The sequence below is a fragment of the Mesocricetus auratus genome, unplaced genomic scaffold, assembly GCF_017639785.1.
Source record: "Mesocricetus auratus isolate SY011 unplaced genomic scaffold, BCM_Maur_2.0 Super-Scaffold_100027, whole genome shotgun sequence".
In the NCBI taxonomy this organism is placed as follows: Eukaryota; Metazoa; Chordata; class Mammalia; order Rodentia; family Cricetidae; genus Mesocricetus; species Mesocricetus auratus.
In genome coordinates, this window is record NW_024429208.1 from 24,801,752 (window position 1) to 24,814,601 (window position 12,850).

A 12,850-nucleotide genomic window follows, 5' to 3' on the forward strand; every position below is an offset into this window, starting at 1 on the left:
ACAGTAAGCTAGGTGCAGAAGATCTTCATTCTCCCTATCAACTTCGTCTCAGATGTCTTAAAGACAATAACCTCTAGGTGCTTAATGTTTTCATAAAATGTTTCAAGTGTTAGCTGAATAATGCTCAAAGAACCCTAGCTTTTATTTAAGTTCCGTTCTGCCTCCTTTAGACATCTGTGGCTAGCTGGTCTTTTGCATAACAGAAAGAAGATAATTGCAGTAAGGATGCCAAATGAATAAGTCAACTACCTAATTTACTATGATACCATCATTGCTATCTATAGAAGAGACAGGCCTGCTTACATATCAGAGGTTCTGAATGCTGGGTTGACAATTCATTTTGAAAAGGAAAATGATAACCCTTTTCAAATACTTTGAGATGTTGTAAATCCATGCTGTGTGTCAAGTTGTTGACCCTTTCCCTTTGAGTATGTCCTCAATTTCTTTTACTTTCCATGTCAAATTTTAAATCATGGGAAAGTCTGCTTTGCTACAGACAGCTGCAACATATACAACCTTTCTGTGACAATGATTTTCAGACATCTGGAGAGCAAGCAGCATAATCCTATGACCCCAGCTAAAGGCAAGCAAATGGCTACAGACATTTTCTCAGTTCTCAGCAGGAGTCAGCTTCTTGACTATAGCACAAGAGGAGACAGGCAGACCCAGGTCTGCTAGCTGAAATGAAGGAGCAGACCAAGATAACTGAACAAACCTTGCTTGGCAGCTGGGATTGTGACAGTGTTCCTGAGGGTGGATCTGTGAAGAGCCAGGTCAGGTCATCTACTTGTGGGATTATGGGACAATGGTCCTGAGGAAGGGTCTCTGAAGACAGTACTCCTGAACTCTGCACAAGTTACCATGAGCCTGGCTAAAGTCTAAAGCACAAGAGTGACTAGAAAACTTGGTCAGAAATTATTTTTACCAGGAAATAGAAAATGAATGGATTTCGGTGTCCATTTAAGGCCATACATCATTTTCTCTTCCTCCATCCAGAATAATGGACATCATCTGCATCCTTAGACACTTGGACATCTCTTGCATCCGTAGAAACTCAGTAAAGATTTCCAGAAAGATCACCTAGAAAGTAGCTCCATTATAAAGGATTCTCTACCTCTGTCTTCAAAGAGTTGATCTTGAAAGGGTAAAATTATTACATAAACAATTTTACTCTAATCTAAATGCATTGTTCAGCAGTACAAAACTGAGAATATATAACCAGTGACCAAAATTAAATAGATATGGAGTAGCAGGAAAATATCCCCCAACTGGGCCTGCAGAAACCTGGAAATGACAGGGAAGTCAGTAGCCAACAGTGTTCAAATGACTGTCGTAACTATAATCTTTGGATCTAGGAAAAGAAGGAAACATGTATAACATGAAGAGGAATAAAGCTATAAGAAATTCAAATGAGGTCTGGAGAGATGGCTCAGAGGTTAAGAGCACTGACTGCTCTTCCAGGGGTCCTGAGTTCAATTCCCAGCAACCACATGGTGGCTCATAAACATCTAATATTCAATCTGGTGCCCTCTTCTGGAATGTAGGCAGAACAGTGTATATGTAATAAATAAGGAAATAAATCTTTAAAAAAAGATTTATTTAAAAAAAGAAATTCAAATGAATTTCTGGAGATTATTTTTATGTCTGAAATTTAAAAGCAGGATAACAGAAGGAAAAAGCAAAATGCAGAAAAACAAAAACACAAAAGAAAATATGTAGAAGGAGTTAACATGAAGATAGACACTGTAGAAGAAAAGATCCACTGAAATATATAGCATTTAAACTGACCCAGAAGCTGAGAGGTGGAAGAAACCTGAAATATATGGAGAAGGCTTCAGCAATCGTGTGATCGAACATGAACACAGGACTTTCGGGAAGTGGGATGGAAGACAGAAAGAAGATTAAAGAATGGCTAGATGTTTGCCCAATTTGGTGAATACTATGAATGCACACAGATCTTTTCTAAGATAATAATCTTAAAGGAACACAAGGCATGTCACAATCCAGCCACTGAAACCTATGCTAACCAGGAAGTGTGAAAAGTACACAGGAATGCAGATGTATTACACACAGAGAAGTAAAGATGCCACATACCCGAACTTCCTTTTTCATGCAAGACAAGACAATCCAGTTAATTCTTCAAAAAGTGCCAAAAGGAAAAAACAGTCTGTCACCTAGATTTTCTTTTACATACTAAAATTAGCTCTCTCAAAAGTTAAGGTACGGTGACTTTTTCAGACATACAAAAATGGAAAGAACTCTTTGCCAGTGTAATTGTGTAACAATGATATTTAAGGGGGTTCTTTAGACAGAAAAGAAATGATTTAGAGTACTGAATGTAATATGAATGCTTTGTAAATAGTCATTATATTATTTAGAGAATAATGTATATTTTGTTGGGTATGGGCACAAAGATTTCCTAACTACTGATTTGCAGGTGGCTGAATCTGCCACAGATAGACACTGGCTGTCCAACAGAAACAAACGTTCCACACAGAGGCTTTTAAACCAGTAATCACAGAAGCTTTATTGATATACTACAAATAACCCACTTTCTGTTAGCAGATGTGAAGATAAATTGCAATGGGTCTGTACATCCAAATAGTACTTGGCAGGATGAAGATATCAGGGTGAACCCACTAGTTTGCATGTTAACCTAAAAATGTAATTTAAATACAACGAATGAACTACAATTGCAAATAGCATGAATGCGTCTCATAACCCTGCCAAGGGAAAGATGTCATATACGGAGAGCTATGAGTCATATAGCTCCAGTGACACACTACAGAATCAAATGCAGTAGGCTCTAAAAGCAGCTGCAAAGGACCAAGGGATTTGCAGGGGTGGGGTGAAGGAGTCTGGCGGAATGACGATGACGATCTTGAGACATATCAGAACTCATCAGATGTCCATTGGAAATAAGAATTGTTGGGGTGTTGCTGCAAGACAGACAAGGGACTTGGGTGTGAGTGACAGTTCTGGAAAGTTTAATGCTCTCGGAATCTCTGGAACAGGTTCTGATGGAAGTTTGAGGGGTGTGAAGCTTGTGAGAGTAACAGGAGATACCTGTTGGTTCCCAGAGGGAGCTTATTGTTTCATTCCTTCCCCATAACATCTCTCAGAGTTAGGAACCCACTCTCTGTGTGGGGAAAAAAAAGTGAAGCCCATAGAAATTACACAGTTCTCAAAGATGCTGGCTGAGCCAAGATCCAATCCCAAATTTTACTCCAAAGTCTATTTTCCCCCTCACCCTGGCATCATCTTTCAGTGTGTAGCTGCTAATGTGGGGTTTGAGCTGAAAACTTTGCTTTAAAAATATATCTGAAAATTATTCTTAGGGTTTTCTGGGATTTATTTATACTAAGGCTCTGTGTGTGGGAACTGCCAAAGAAAGAGAAAAGAAAGTAAGGAACGCTGTCCATGCTGTGTAGTAAGCCCCTCCTCTTCTTGTGAAATGTGAAGAAAGCTGTCCATGCTATGTAGTAAGCCCCTCCTCTTCTTGTGAAATGTGAAGAAAGCTGTCCATGCTGTGTAGTAAGCCCCTCCTCTTCTTGTGAAATGTGAAGAAAGCTGTCCATGCTGTGTAGTAAGCCCCCTCCTCTTCTTGGGCTGTCTTGTGAAATTCTCTTGAGCTTTCTGACTGAACTCGGGGCTGTGCACTCACACCCAGAAGGGGCTGATTTCTGTTTTAACACATTACACATCGTGTTGTGTAACTGATTGTTTAGATATATTACACCTTCAGCGTCGGTCCATCATACTGTGGAAGAGCCTCAGTTATTGGTAGACTCTGGGAAGAGTTTTCGAAGACTCTGGGAAGAGTTTTCGAAAACTCTGGGTCCCACAATTGACACACCTCCTACAGTAGGCTGTGTCAGTCCATCCCCGCTTTTGGCTACTTAATAAAACCTTGACTCAGCCATACCAAGAGCTCCCTGTGTTGCATTCCACAAAAGCCTCTCCTTGGCCCACTCGGGAGACAGCTCCTTGTGTATTTTTTACATCTGAAAAAACAGTCTCTTGTTCTGTTTGATCTCTCATGAGCCTACCCCTAGACTAACCCTACAAATTTGTATTCTTAAATCTTCTTTTAAAACATTTTAAGTTGGCCGGGCGGTGGTGGTGTACGCCTTTAATCCCAGCACTTGGGAGGCAGAGGCAGGTGGATCTCTGTGAGTTCAAGACCAGTCTGGTCTACAAGAGCTAGTTCCAGGACAGCCTCCAAAGCCACAAAGAAAACCTGTCTCGAAAAACCAAAAAAAGAAAAGAGAAACATTTTAAGTTGTGCTAATGGTGGCCCTACCATAGGCAGGAATAACAATGAGATTTTGATTTACAGTAAAACCTAATTGTCATGTGTTTGTGGGTCCTTTTGCTCAGATGTGACGGTGGTCTATCAAAATGGCTTACCCGTGATATCTGTGAGGCTGCCATCTCGGCGTGAACGCTGCCAATTCACACTCAAACCTATCTCTGACTCTGTGGGTGTGTTTTTACGGCAACTGCAAGAGGAGGACCGGGGAATCGACAGAGTTGCAATCTATTCACCAGGTACAGTCGCCTCCATGTTTAATTCTCACCTCCTCCGAGTGCCCCACCCCAAACAGCTCAGTACAAAAGAATATTGCACTGTTCTTTTTAGAAAACATGGGAGTTCTTGCTTTACAAGTGTAAAAGACAGAGCCCTTTCTGTCCCAGTGGCCCTCAGGACTGTTCGGTGTCAGCAGATGTGTGCCCGCAGGGAGTCTCATTCAAAAGCAGCTCACATCGAATGCCATCACAAGGACAAGCAGGCAATCACATTACATGTTACTGAGGCCTCTTGCCATTACCCTAGGTACAGAATATGTTTTTCCGGTAGTTGAGTCCTCAAATGTTTACCAAAATAGCGTCTATGATTTGAGCATATACAATAAGACACTAAAAACTCTCATTTGATGTAACATCTGTTTATTTAAGTGCCAAAAGGATTGTTTTCACTTTGACTTAGAAAAGTCTTTCAAACCTACAGAAAAATTGGCATCACCAGCTATGACAGCCACCAACTTCTGTCCTTCGAGTATTAACTTCTGTGCTTTAAACACTGCAAACTCATCTAGTAGCATACTTGGCAAGACCCATTTGGTACCCTGGCTCCCCATCACATCCTTCCCTACTGAATTAATTAGCAGCTTATGGGTGGCTGGGCTGCCAAGTACCATGTGATCAAGAGCTCTGAATCTACTCCCCCCCCCCCCCATGAGATTCACACCAGTCTGCTCCACAGGTGACTCCACATTCCAGCTGAGCCCTGTGGGTCTGTGGCCAGCAGCTAGTTCACTTGTTCCCACAGCTGCTGGAAAGGCAATTGTTAAATCATCAGGGCTGGCCTACACACAAAGCATTATACAAGCTGCTCTATGTTTAGCATAGCCCGGGGGGGGGTATGAGGCAAAGGTTAGCAGAGAGGTGGGAGAGACCACTCTAAAGCTATTTGAGATTTGCTGGATTGGGGGTTGTTGCTGCTGTTTTGTTTTTTTTTCTGACTATTCTTAAATAATTATGGGTCAGTGACCGACTAGTTTCATTTAACATCTTCACAGATGGCGTTCGAGTGGCTGCCTCCACGGGAATAGACCTTCTCCTCCTCGATGACTTTAAGCTCGTCATTAACGACTTAACATACCATGTACGGCCACCAAAGAGAGGTAAAAGCAGCCTTAGCAAGGTTTTGTAAATGTGGGAAGGTCTTTGTAAAGAACTTAGCTTTTTCCATGAGTAACCCTGAGAAACTGGCAACATGTGGTCTTCACAGTTTTGGTACAGCAAGCCTGGCCGTGTGCTAAGCCAGGCTCCCCCTTGACACAGGAGTGCTTTGTCATTCCATCTCACTGACCTTAGTGTCCTTACCACTTTTTTCTCTCTTTGAATGAAAGTCCCTCAGCATGAACTCAGGTCCTCAGGCTTGGCAGCAGGCACTTCCGCCCACTGAACCAACTCACCAACCTTTCGTTTTCCATGCAGATAACTTCTTTTGGCTTTCAGTTCCAGAGGAGTACATCCATCATGGCAGGGACAGATTCTCATATGTTAAACTAAGATGAAGCAAATCTTTTTTGTGTTTAAACAAAGGGTTTCTCTGATCTGTTAAACACTAGCAAGGATTAGTCATTTTGTTTCTTTAATGGTTTAAGCTAAGCAGTCTGAAGTCAGTTGTGCAGGCATTCCTTGGCTTCCAATGTGGTTAATAAATCCAATGGAGCTGTAAATATAAACTGTATTCAATATACCTGACTTACCAAAGATTATGCCTTTTTTTTTCTTTTGAGACAGGCTTTCACTCTGTAGCCTTGGCTCACTCTGTAGACCAAGCTAGCCTCAAACTTGGAGACCTGCCTGCTTCTACATCCCTTGTGCTGGGTTTAAATGCATTCTTTTTCTCTGTAAATGTTCTTTAAGAAGGCAGGCACTGTGACTCAAGACCACTCTATGATGAAGGACTTAAATAACCCAAACAAAGAGCATTTTAATTGTTCAGAGGCCAGACTCTCAGAACAGCAGAAAAGGAGCGAATGAATAAATGAATGAAGTGTAACACTCAGCAGAGTAGATGTGACTTTCTGTATACAATTGTACAAACTGAGAGGTTTCACTGAAAACTATGATTAATCCAAGGATTTCTCAGTGTTTTAAACAAGGCTGCTATCAAGCTGGGTGAGGAAAGCTAAAGTAGAAACTCATCAGAGGAGGGATTATATTTGCTTCACAGGTGATTTGTTTTTTTTTTTTGTTTTGTTTTGGTTTGGTTTTTTTTTTTTGGTCTCGAAACTGTGAGATCCCTGCCTAGCTTCCCTAGAAGTAGATGAATTTCCAGGAGTCAAGAGTCTGGAATGTATGAAGAGAACTGTACCCAAATGGGAAGTCTGGTAAACTCAGCAGTGTTCCTAAAGACTTTTTGTTTTGTTTTTGGTCTTTTAAGTCAGTATCACTATAGAGCCCAGACTGGCCTCAAGTTATCAATCCTACTGTCCCCCCTCCCTCCATTTGGAGTGTAGGTATGCACTACCATGTTTGGCTTCCTATATATTTTTAAAGAATTATGTGTGTGGCAGTGTGTTGTGGCTTGTAAGAACTAAAAATACTCAGAACGTTATATAAACTATGAATTCACACACACCAGGCTCCATGGACAAAGGACTCATTCATACCAAGTCCAGTATGGCCACATGCCATGTGTACATGGGACAGCAGGCTGTAGGTGTTGTGGATCCTTAGGCACTGATAGCCTTGTGCCTAAGCCAGGGGAACAAGAGGACCTCTATCCCAGGCTGGAACAAGGAGACATGTTATAACAGGAAAGTCTACTTGCCAGTTCTGAGCCTCCTTTAGTGGCCACGGCTGTTCATTGTTTAAGTCTTAAACAGAAGCAAGAATATAGAAGGAGCAAAAAAAGCCTGAGAAGTAATTACCTTTCTCTTGTTCTTGGAAAGGAAAAAAATGTACCCCATGTCACTAGATGATATGACTTTTCCCCACTAAGAAGAATCATTTGATTGGCACTCCTAAAGCCAGTTCCCATTTAGCCATCCACGGGAAGTTAGAGACCTTACTTTTTAGTGATATGATTTGAGGAATGAGGTCGAAAAGGCAAAGTAACCAGTGATAATGACTGCCTCATTAGAGACCCAGATAGCCAAGACCTTCTCAAATTATGTTTGTGGATGACAAGAATTTCCATGGCTCATTATATTAGCATATCTCTCTGACATTATTATTCTGGGACCAGTAGTGTATACAGAGATGTTGGTAAACATGCCATTATTATTATTTTGTGTGTGTGTGTGTGTGTGTGTGTGTGTGTGTGTGTGTGTGTGTGTGTGTGTATACCATATATGATTTAACCCAAAGAACTATTGCTAAGCCATTAGGAAAATTTTTATCTTCAGTGACTTCTCAGGGTCAAGGGTTGGGGTTATTATTGTCACCTGTACCTTGGCAGCCCCAAAGTGTCATTTCATCCTTGTTAGAGCACCCTGACAAATAAATGGTAAACTCCAAGTCCACCAAGCCTTTACCAGTGCATAAGTCAAAAGATAACTTCACTTTCAGCCAGGTCTAGAATGGCACTTCTCTGAGATCTATAACTTATCATTATCTGTTTTTTTAATTGCTGTTAGAAGATATTGTGGTAGCATATTAGTATGCTGTTATTATTGTGTAGAATAGATAATACATTAATAAGGCTCAGCACCCAAAATCACCTAATCCCTATTCCCCAGATACTCTTTTTTGGCACTTAAGCCAATATGTGTACATGTTTTAAGTAAATAGCAACATATCATACATACTATTTGTGTCATTTGTATCGTGTTTCAGAGAAGCAAAGCCATATGAATATTATAAAATAAAGATTTATGGTAGGGGCCTGAGGAGATAGTTAACCATTAATGATATTGCCTCACAGTTCTCTGAACACATATAAAAAAGAGTCTAACATTGGGACATTAACCCAGTGCTGGGGAGGCAGAGATAGGCAGATCCATGGGGCTCCCTGGCCAACTGGTCTACCCTAATGGTGAGCTCCAGGCCAGTGAAAGACCTTGTCTCAAAAGTGAATGATGTCCTAAGGATGACACCCAACTTTATCCTCCAGCATCCCCACACACATGCACACACATATATGTCTTTGCCTGTCTCTGCCACCCCAGTACACACACACAAATATGCACATATATACATATACACACATAAAAATACTTATGTACGAGAAAGACCTTTTACAATTTATAGCTAGAGCTGGAGAAGGGGAATTCGAAAGGGGAGCTTGATGGATCAGAGAAAAGTCAGAAATGTTAGACCTGTGGAACCATGGGGTAACTGGTAGCTCATTAGAGGATCTGGAAGACCACGCACATCCAGATCTTAGTGGAGGCCCGAGATAAAGTGCTGTACTGTAGGTCGAGAAATTCTTCTGTGTTGTTAATAGAACTTTCTGGCACAGGGCTTTGAGTTCAATCCCAGTACCAAAAAAGAAAAATCTTTGATATTAAAAATGTTATGTTTTCACCCTGTTGAATATAGTAGCCATAAGTAAATCAGCTGTAACTGGAGAACTGGATTTTTCAACTAATTTAAATTTAACCAATGGGAAGTTACAGAATTATTAGTCAAAAAACTTTTTAAAATCCAGAGTTGAGCCTGGCGGTGGTGGCGCACGCCTTTAATCCCAGCACGAGGGAGGCAGAGGCAGGCGAATCTCTGTGAGTTCGAGGCCGGGCTGGACCGACAACTTCCAAAACAATACAGAGAAACCCTGTCTCGTAAAAAAAAAAAATCTAGAGTTGATTAAGTTCAAGTAGGGTGACTGTCACTAAAACAATGTATTGTGTTGTTGAAATCACTGAGTATACTTTGTGTTCTCATTACAAAAAAAGCATGTGAAGTAATAAATATCTATGTTTAGCCATTTCACAGTGGGTACATATTTCAAAATAACATATTGATGATAAATGTATATACTTTTTACTTGTCAGTTTAGGATAAATAACTAGTTAAAAATAAACAGAAGCATGTGGCTAGTGGTTCCCATATTGGACAGGCCATTTTTAGAAGTCTGCATCTGGTCCTGGGCCTGAATTTTCTGTTAAACAACAAATGCTGCAGATGAGAGGTAAACCCGACACAGTAGGAGAGAGTAGGTACAGCTGGTATCAGCAGACATCCTGTGTTTGCCTCCTTCCCAGCCTCAGCACCCTTCAAGACATGATCACTTCCTCCTTCCAAAATCGCACTTAGATTTCTCTCTAGCTTAGCCTTGACTCAGAGTCTCTCATAGAAAGGTATTCCTGGAAACACTCAATACTGACCAGGCATAAAAGCCAAAATTGCTTCTCCTACTCAGTAGGAGGCTATGATGGCCTGGCCGTGCCAGCTCATATGGAATGCCTCCTCCTTTCCCGTGGCGTTTGTGCTGTATCTGTTTGGATGAGTCCTCTCACCGCCTCACTGCTTGTTTTGTGATTTACTGGCAGAACGTGGAGATGACTCCATCTTTTGCCACAGTTTACATGCAGCATTGAGCGTATGTCACGGAAGATGTAGATGTGTGTATGTCAGGAAAATGTGTACAACTGTTTTGATAGAGGGAGTATGGATCTGAAGGTAAATCTTAAAGGAAAAGACATTAAATGTACTGAAAGAAGTTTTTAAAAATGTTTACAAGTGTTTCTGTGCCTGTGAAATGAGGGAAAGAACCCTATTACTACAACATCAGCCTAGGAGAGAGAAAAAAATTATGTGCTGCCACAGTGAACACAGGAAGGCTGATATAAAAAACGACTTTCTCAGGCATGTAGGTGCTTGCCTGAGATTCCAGATCAGGAGGCAGAGGCCAGAGGATCATGAGATGAATTCAAGGCCAGCCTGACCTACATAATGAGGCACTGTCTCTTAATTAATTAAATCTACACAGTAGAACCCATAGCCTGAAGATTATTTTTTAAACTAATCCATTTTTAATGATTTTTCTGAGAGAAATTTCCTTTGTTGTAAAACAAAGATCAACCTCATGTATGAATGCGATAAAACATCATGACCAAGACAACTTAGAGAAGGGTTTGTTTGGGCTTGTGGTCCCAGAAGAAATGAGTCCATGACCATCATTGTGGAGAGCGTGGCAGCCGGCAGGCATGGAACTGGAACAGCAGCTGGGAGCTCACATCATTTTCCAAAAGCAGGAGGCAGAAAGCCTGCCCCTCGTGACACACCTCCTCCAACAAGGCCACGCCTAATCCTTCCCAAACAGTTCCAGCAACTGGGACCAAGCATTCAAACGGCCGTGGGGACCTTTCTCATCTAAACCACCACAGCATCACAGCATAGGATACTGTTTAGGAGAGAATTTTGTTAACCACAGGAGATTCATATCAACTTCAGGACGTATCTTTTCAGAAGAGAACTTATTTGTGGAGGAGGGGGTACTATTAGGAGGTTTCATTTTACCTTGGAAGTCGGGAGCTTCACATCACATCACAGCACAGCAATGTTCTGGACAGTCTACAGAAGAAATGGCTTCTAGAATACAGTGTCCTTGTGTGATAAGCTGTATTCCAATGTGAGCTTGCAGCCTTGCTGTGAGAGGATCCTGCTGTCTGGATGCCTTCTAGAACTCAGTGCTCTTGTTTCTGTTGCCATTGATTCCAAACACATTGACTGAAGCTCTGGAAGGTTCCATGTTGGACATTCTACCACAACAGCTCTTTTCCAGTCCACTTCTCTGGCTTATGTAGATTTCTTCATTGATTAACTTTTTTGTGATAACTATACTAAAGAATATTGGAAACAGATTATTCATTGGTCACAGAGCCAAATTTTGATTAGGGAAAAGACTGATCAGGGCTTGGAATGTAGCTGAATTTTTTACTAGAGCCTCAACACATTTTAGATTTTTGGAGACACCTGCTGCCTGAAGATACTGAATCAAAGAATTTAATCTTTCACCTTTTTGATCATTTTCATAACTCTGTGCCCTTACAGCATGATACTGAGACCCACACAGCTGTTCTCAGTCTTTGATAAACAGGGTAGAATAGAAGTTGGCCAGTGTGCTGGAGACATGTAGTGTTAAGATTACTAAAGTGATGCTGTTTTTATTTTATTTTATTGCTTTTACATTTGCAAATTTGAAATGCTATATATATTTTTCTCAGAAGTGTCTAAGTGGGAATGTCAAGACCACAGATAAGTTATAAATCAACCGTTTAATAAAGACTTACAGTGAGGCTGATCCTGACCCTCCTGACTGGTTTTGAACCAAGTTTTTTGTGCTTGTCCATCTGTTGGTACTATTACTGTTTTTTTAGGTCTGGGGAATCAGGCCCAGGGCCTAGTATGCTAGACAAGCTCCCCTGTCACACCCACCACTGGGGGTTACCCTTCCCATTTCCTTTGGTCGTGGCTATATTCATAATACTTGAACTCCAAGAATAAAATAATGGGTATTGATTCCAAAGTTTTTGAGTCACCCCCATGTGGATTTACTTCCTTGATTTATAGACTGATATTTTAAAAACTGTTACTCAGTGTAATGGTGAAGGACTCCCATAATGGATGGACCTGCCCCATGGCCTTGTCATTGTCTCATAGATCTGGGAATAGCAATTCTTCATTTAAGGTGCTCAGTTTTCATCACATTTTACTTATTTATTTATTTATGTAGGTGTGCGCGTACTCTGAGTGTGTGCACTTGTTCCCACTTGCACACATGTGAAGATCAGAGGACAACTTGTAGGAGTCCTTTTCCTTCCCCCATGTTGTTCCCCGGGATTGAACTCGGGTCATCAGGCTTGGTGGCAGGCACCTTTGCCCACTGAGCCATCCCCTGGCTAAGATGTTCAATTGTTTTTATTTATTTGTTTGTTTGTTTGTTTTAAGGGGTTTTTAAAATTCTTCTCTCATACAGTATATCCTGACCACAATGATGAACCTCTTTCTTTCAGACCTCCTAAGCCATGAAAACGCAGCAACCCTGAATGATGTAAAGACCCTGGTCCAGCAGCTCTACACCACGCTGTGCATCGAGCAGCATCAGCTCAACAAGGAGCGGGAGCTCGTGGAGAGGTTAGAGAACCTCAAGCAGCAGCTGGCCCCCCTGGAGAAGGTGAGGACCCCCTCAGACATCCCCCCACCCCGCTGTGTGGCATCCCTCACCCCCTGGTACACACGGGCTTCCATGTCTCACTTTGATATACTTGAGTCCCCTTACTCAGATTTGTCCATTAGCTTATTGGTCTGAACCCTCCTAAAGGTTCCGGTGAGAACCAAAAGAGGACTTAAAAGGGATTGTCTGGAGCCTTGGTTACAGACCAAGATT

At 41.4% G+C, this 12,850-nt stretch overlaps 1 protein-coding gene and 1 long non-coding RNA gene across 3 annotated transcripts in view; one reads left to right on the top strand and one right to left on the bottom strand.

Moving 5' to 3' along the window:
• Window positions 1-11,129, bottom strand: part of LOC121134212 — a 40,732-nt gene extending 29,603 nt beyond the window's left edge. Inside the window, exon 1 of the long non-coding RNA XR_005871250.1 lies at window positions 10,981-11,129. This is a non-coding gene — a long non-coding RNA (uncharacterized LOC121134212). The remainder of the gene's footprint in view (window positions 1-10,980) is intronic.
• The window catches only part of Mcu (mitochondrial calcium uniporter), a 156,111-nt gene that overhangs the window by 135,224 nt on the left and 8,037 nt on the right, over window positions 1-12,850 (top strand). For both annotated transcript variants that reach the window (XM_005070851.4, XM_040732002.1), the window contains exons 3-5: window positions 4,381-4,551; window positions 5,583-5,687; window positions 12,477-12,637. In XM_005070851.4, coding sequence (XP_005070908.1) covers window positions 4,381-4,551; window positions 5,583-5,687; window positions 12,477-12,637 — 437 coding nt within the window. The remainder of the gene's footprint in view (window positions 1-4,380; window positions 4,552-5,582; window positions 5,688-12,476; window positions 12,638-12,850) is intronic.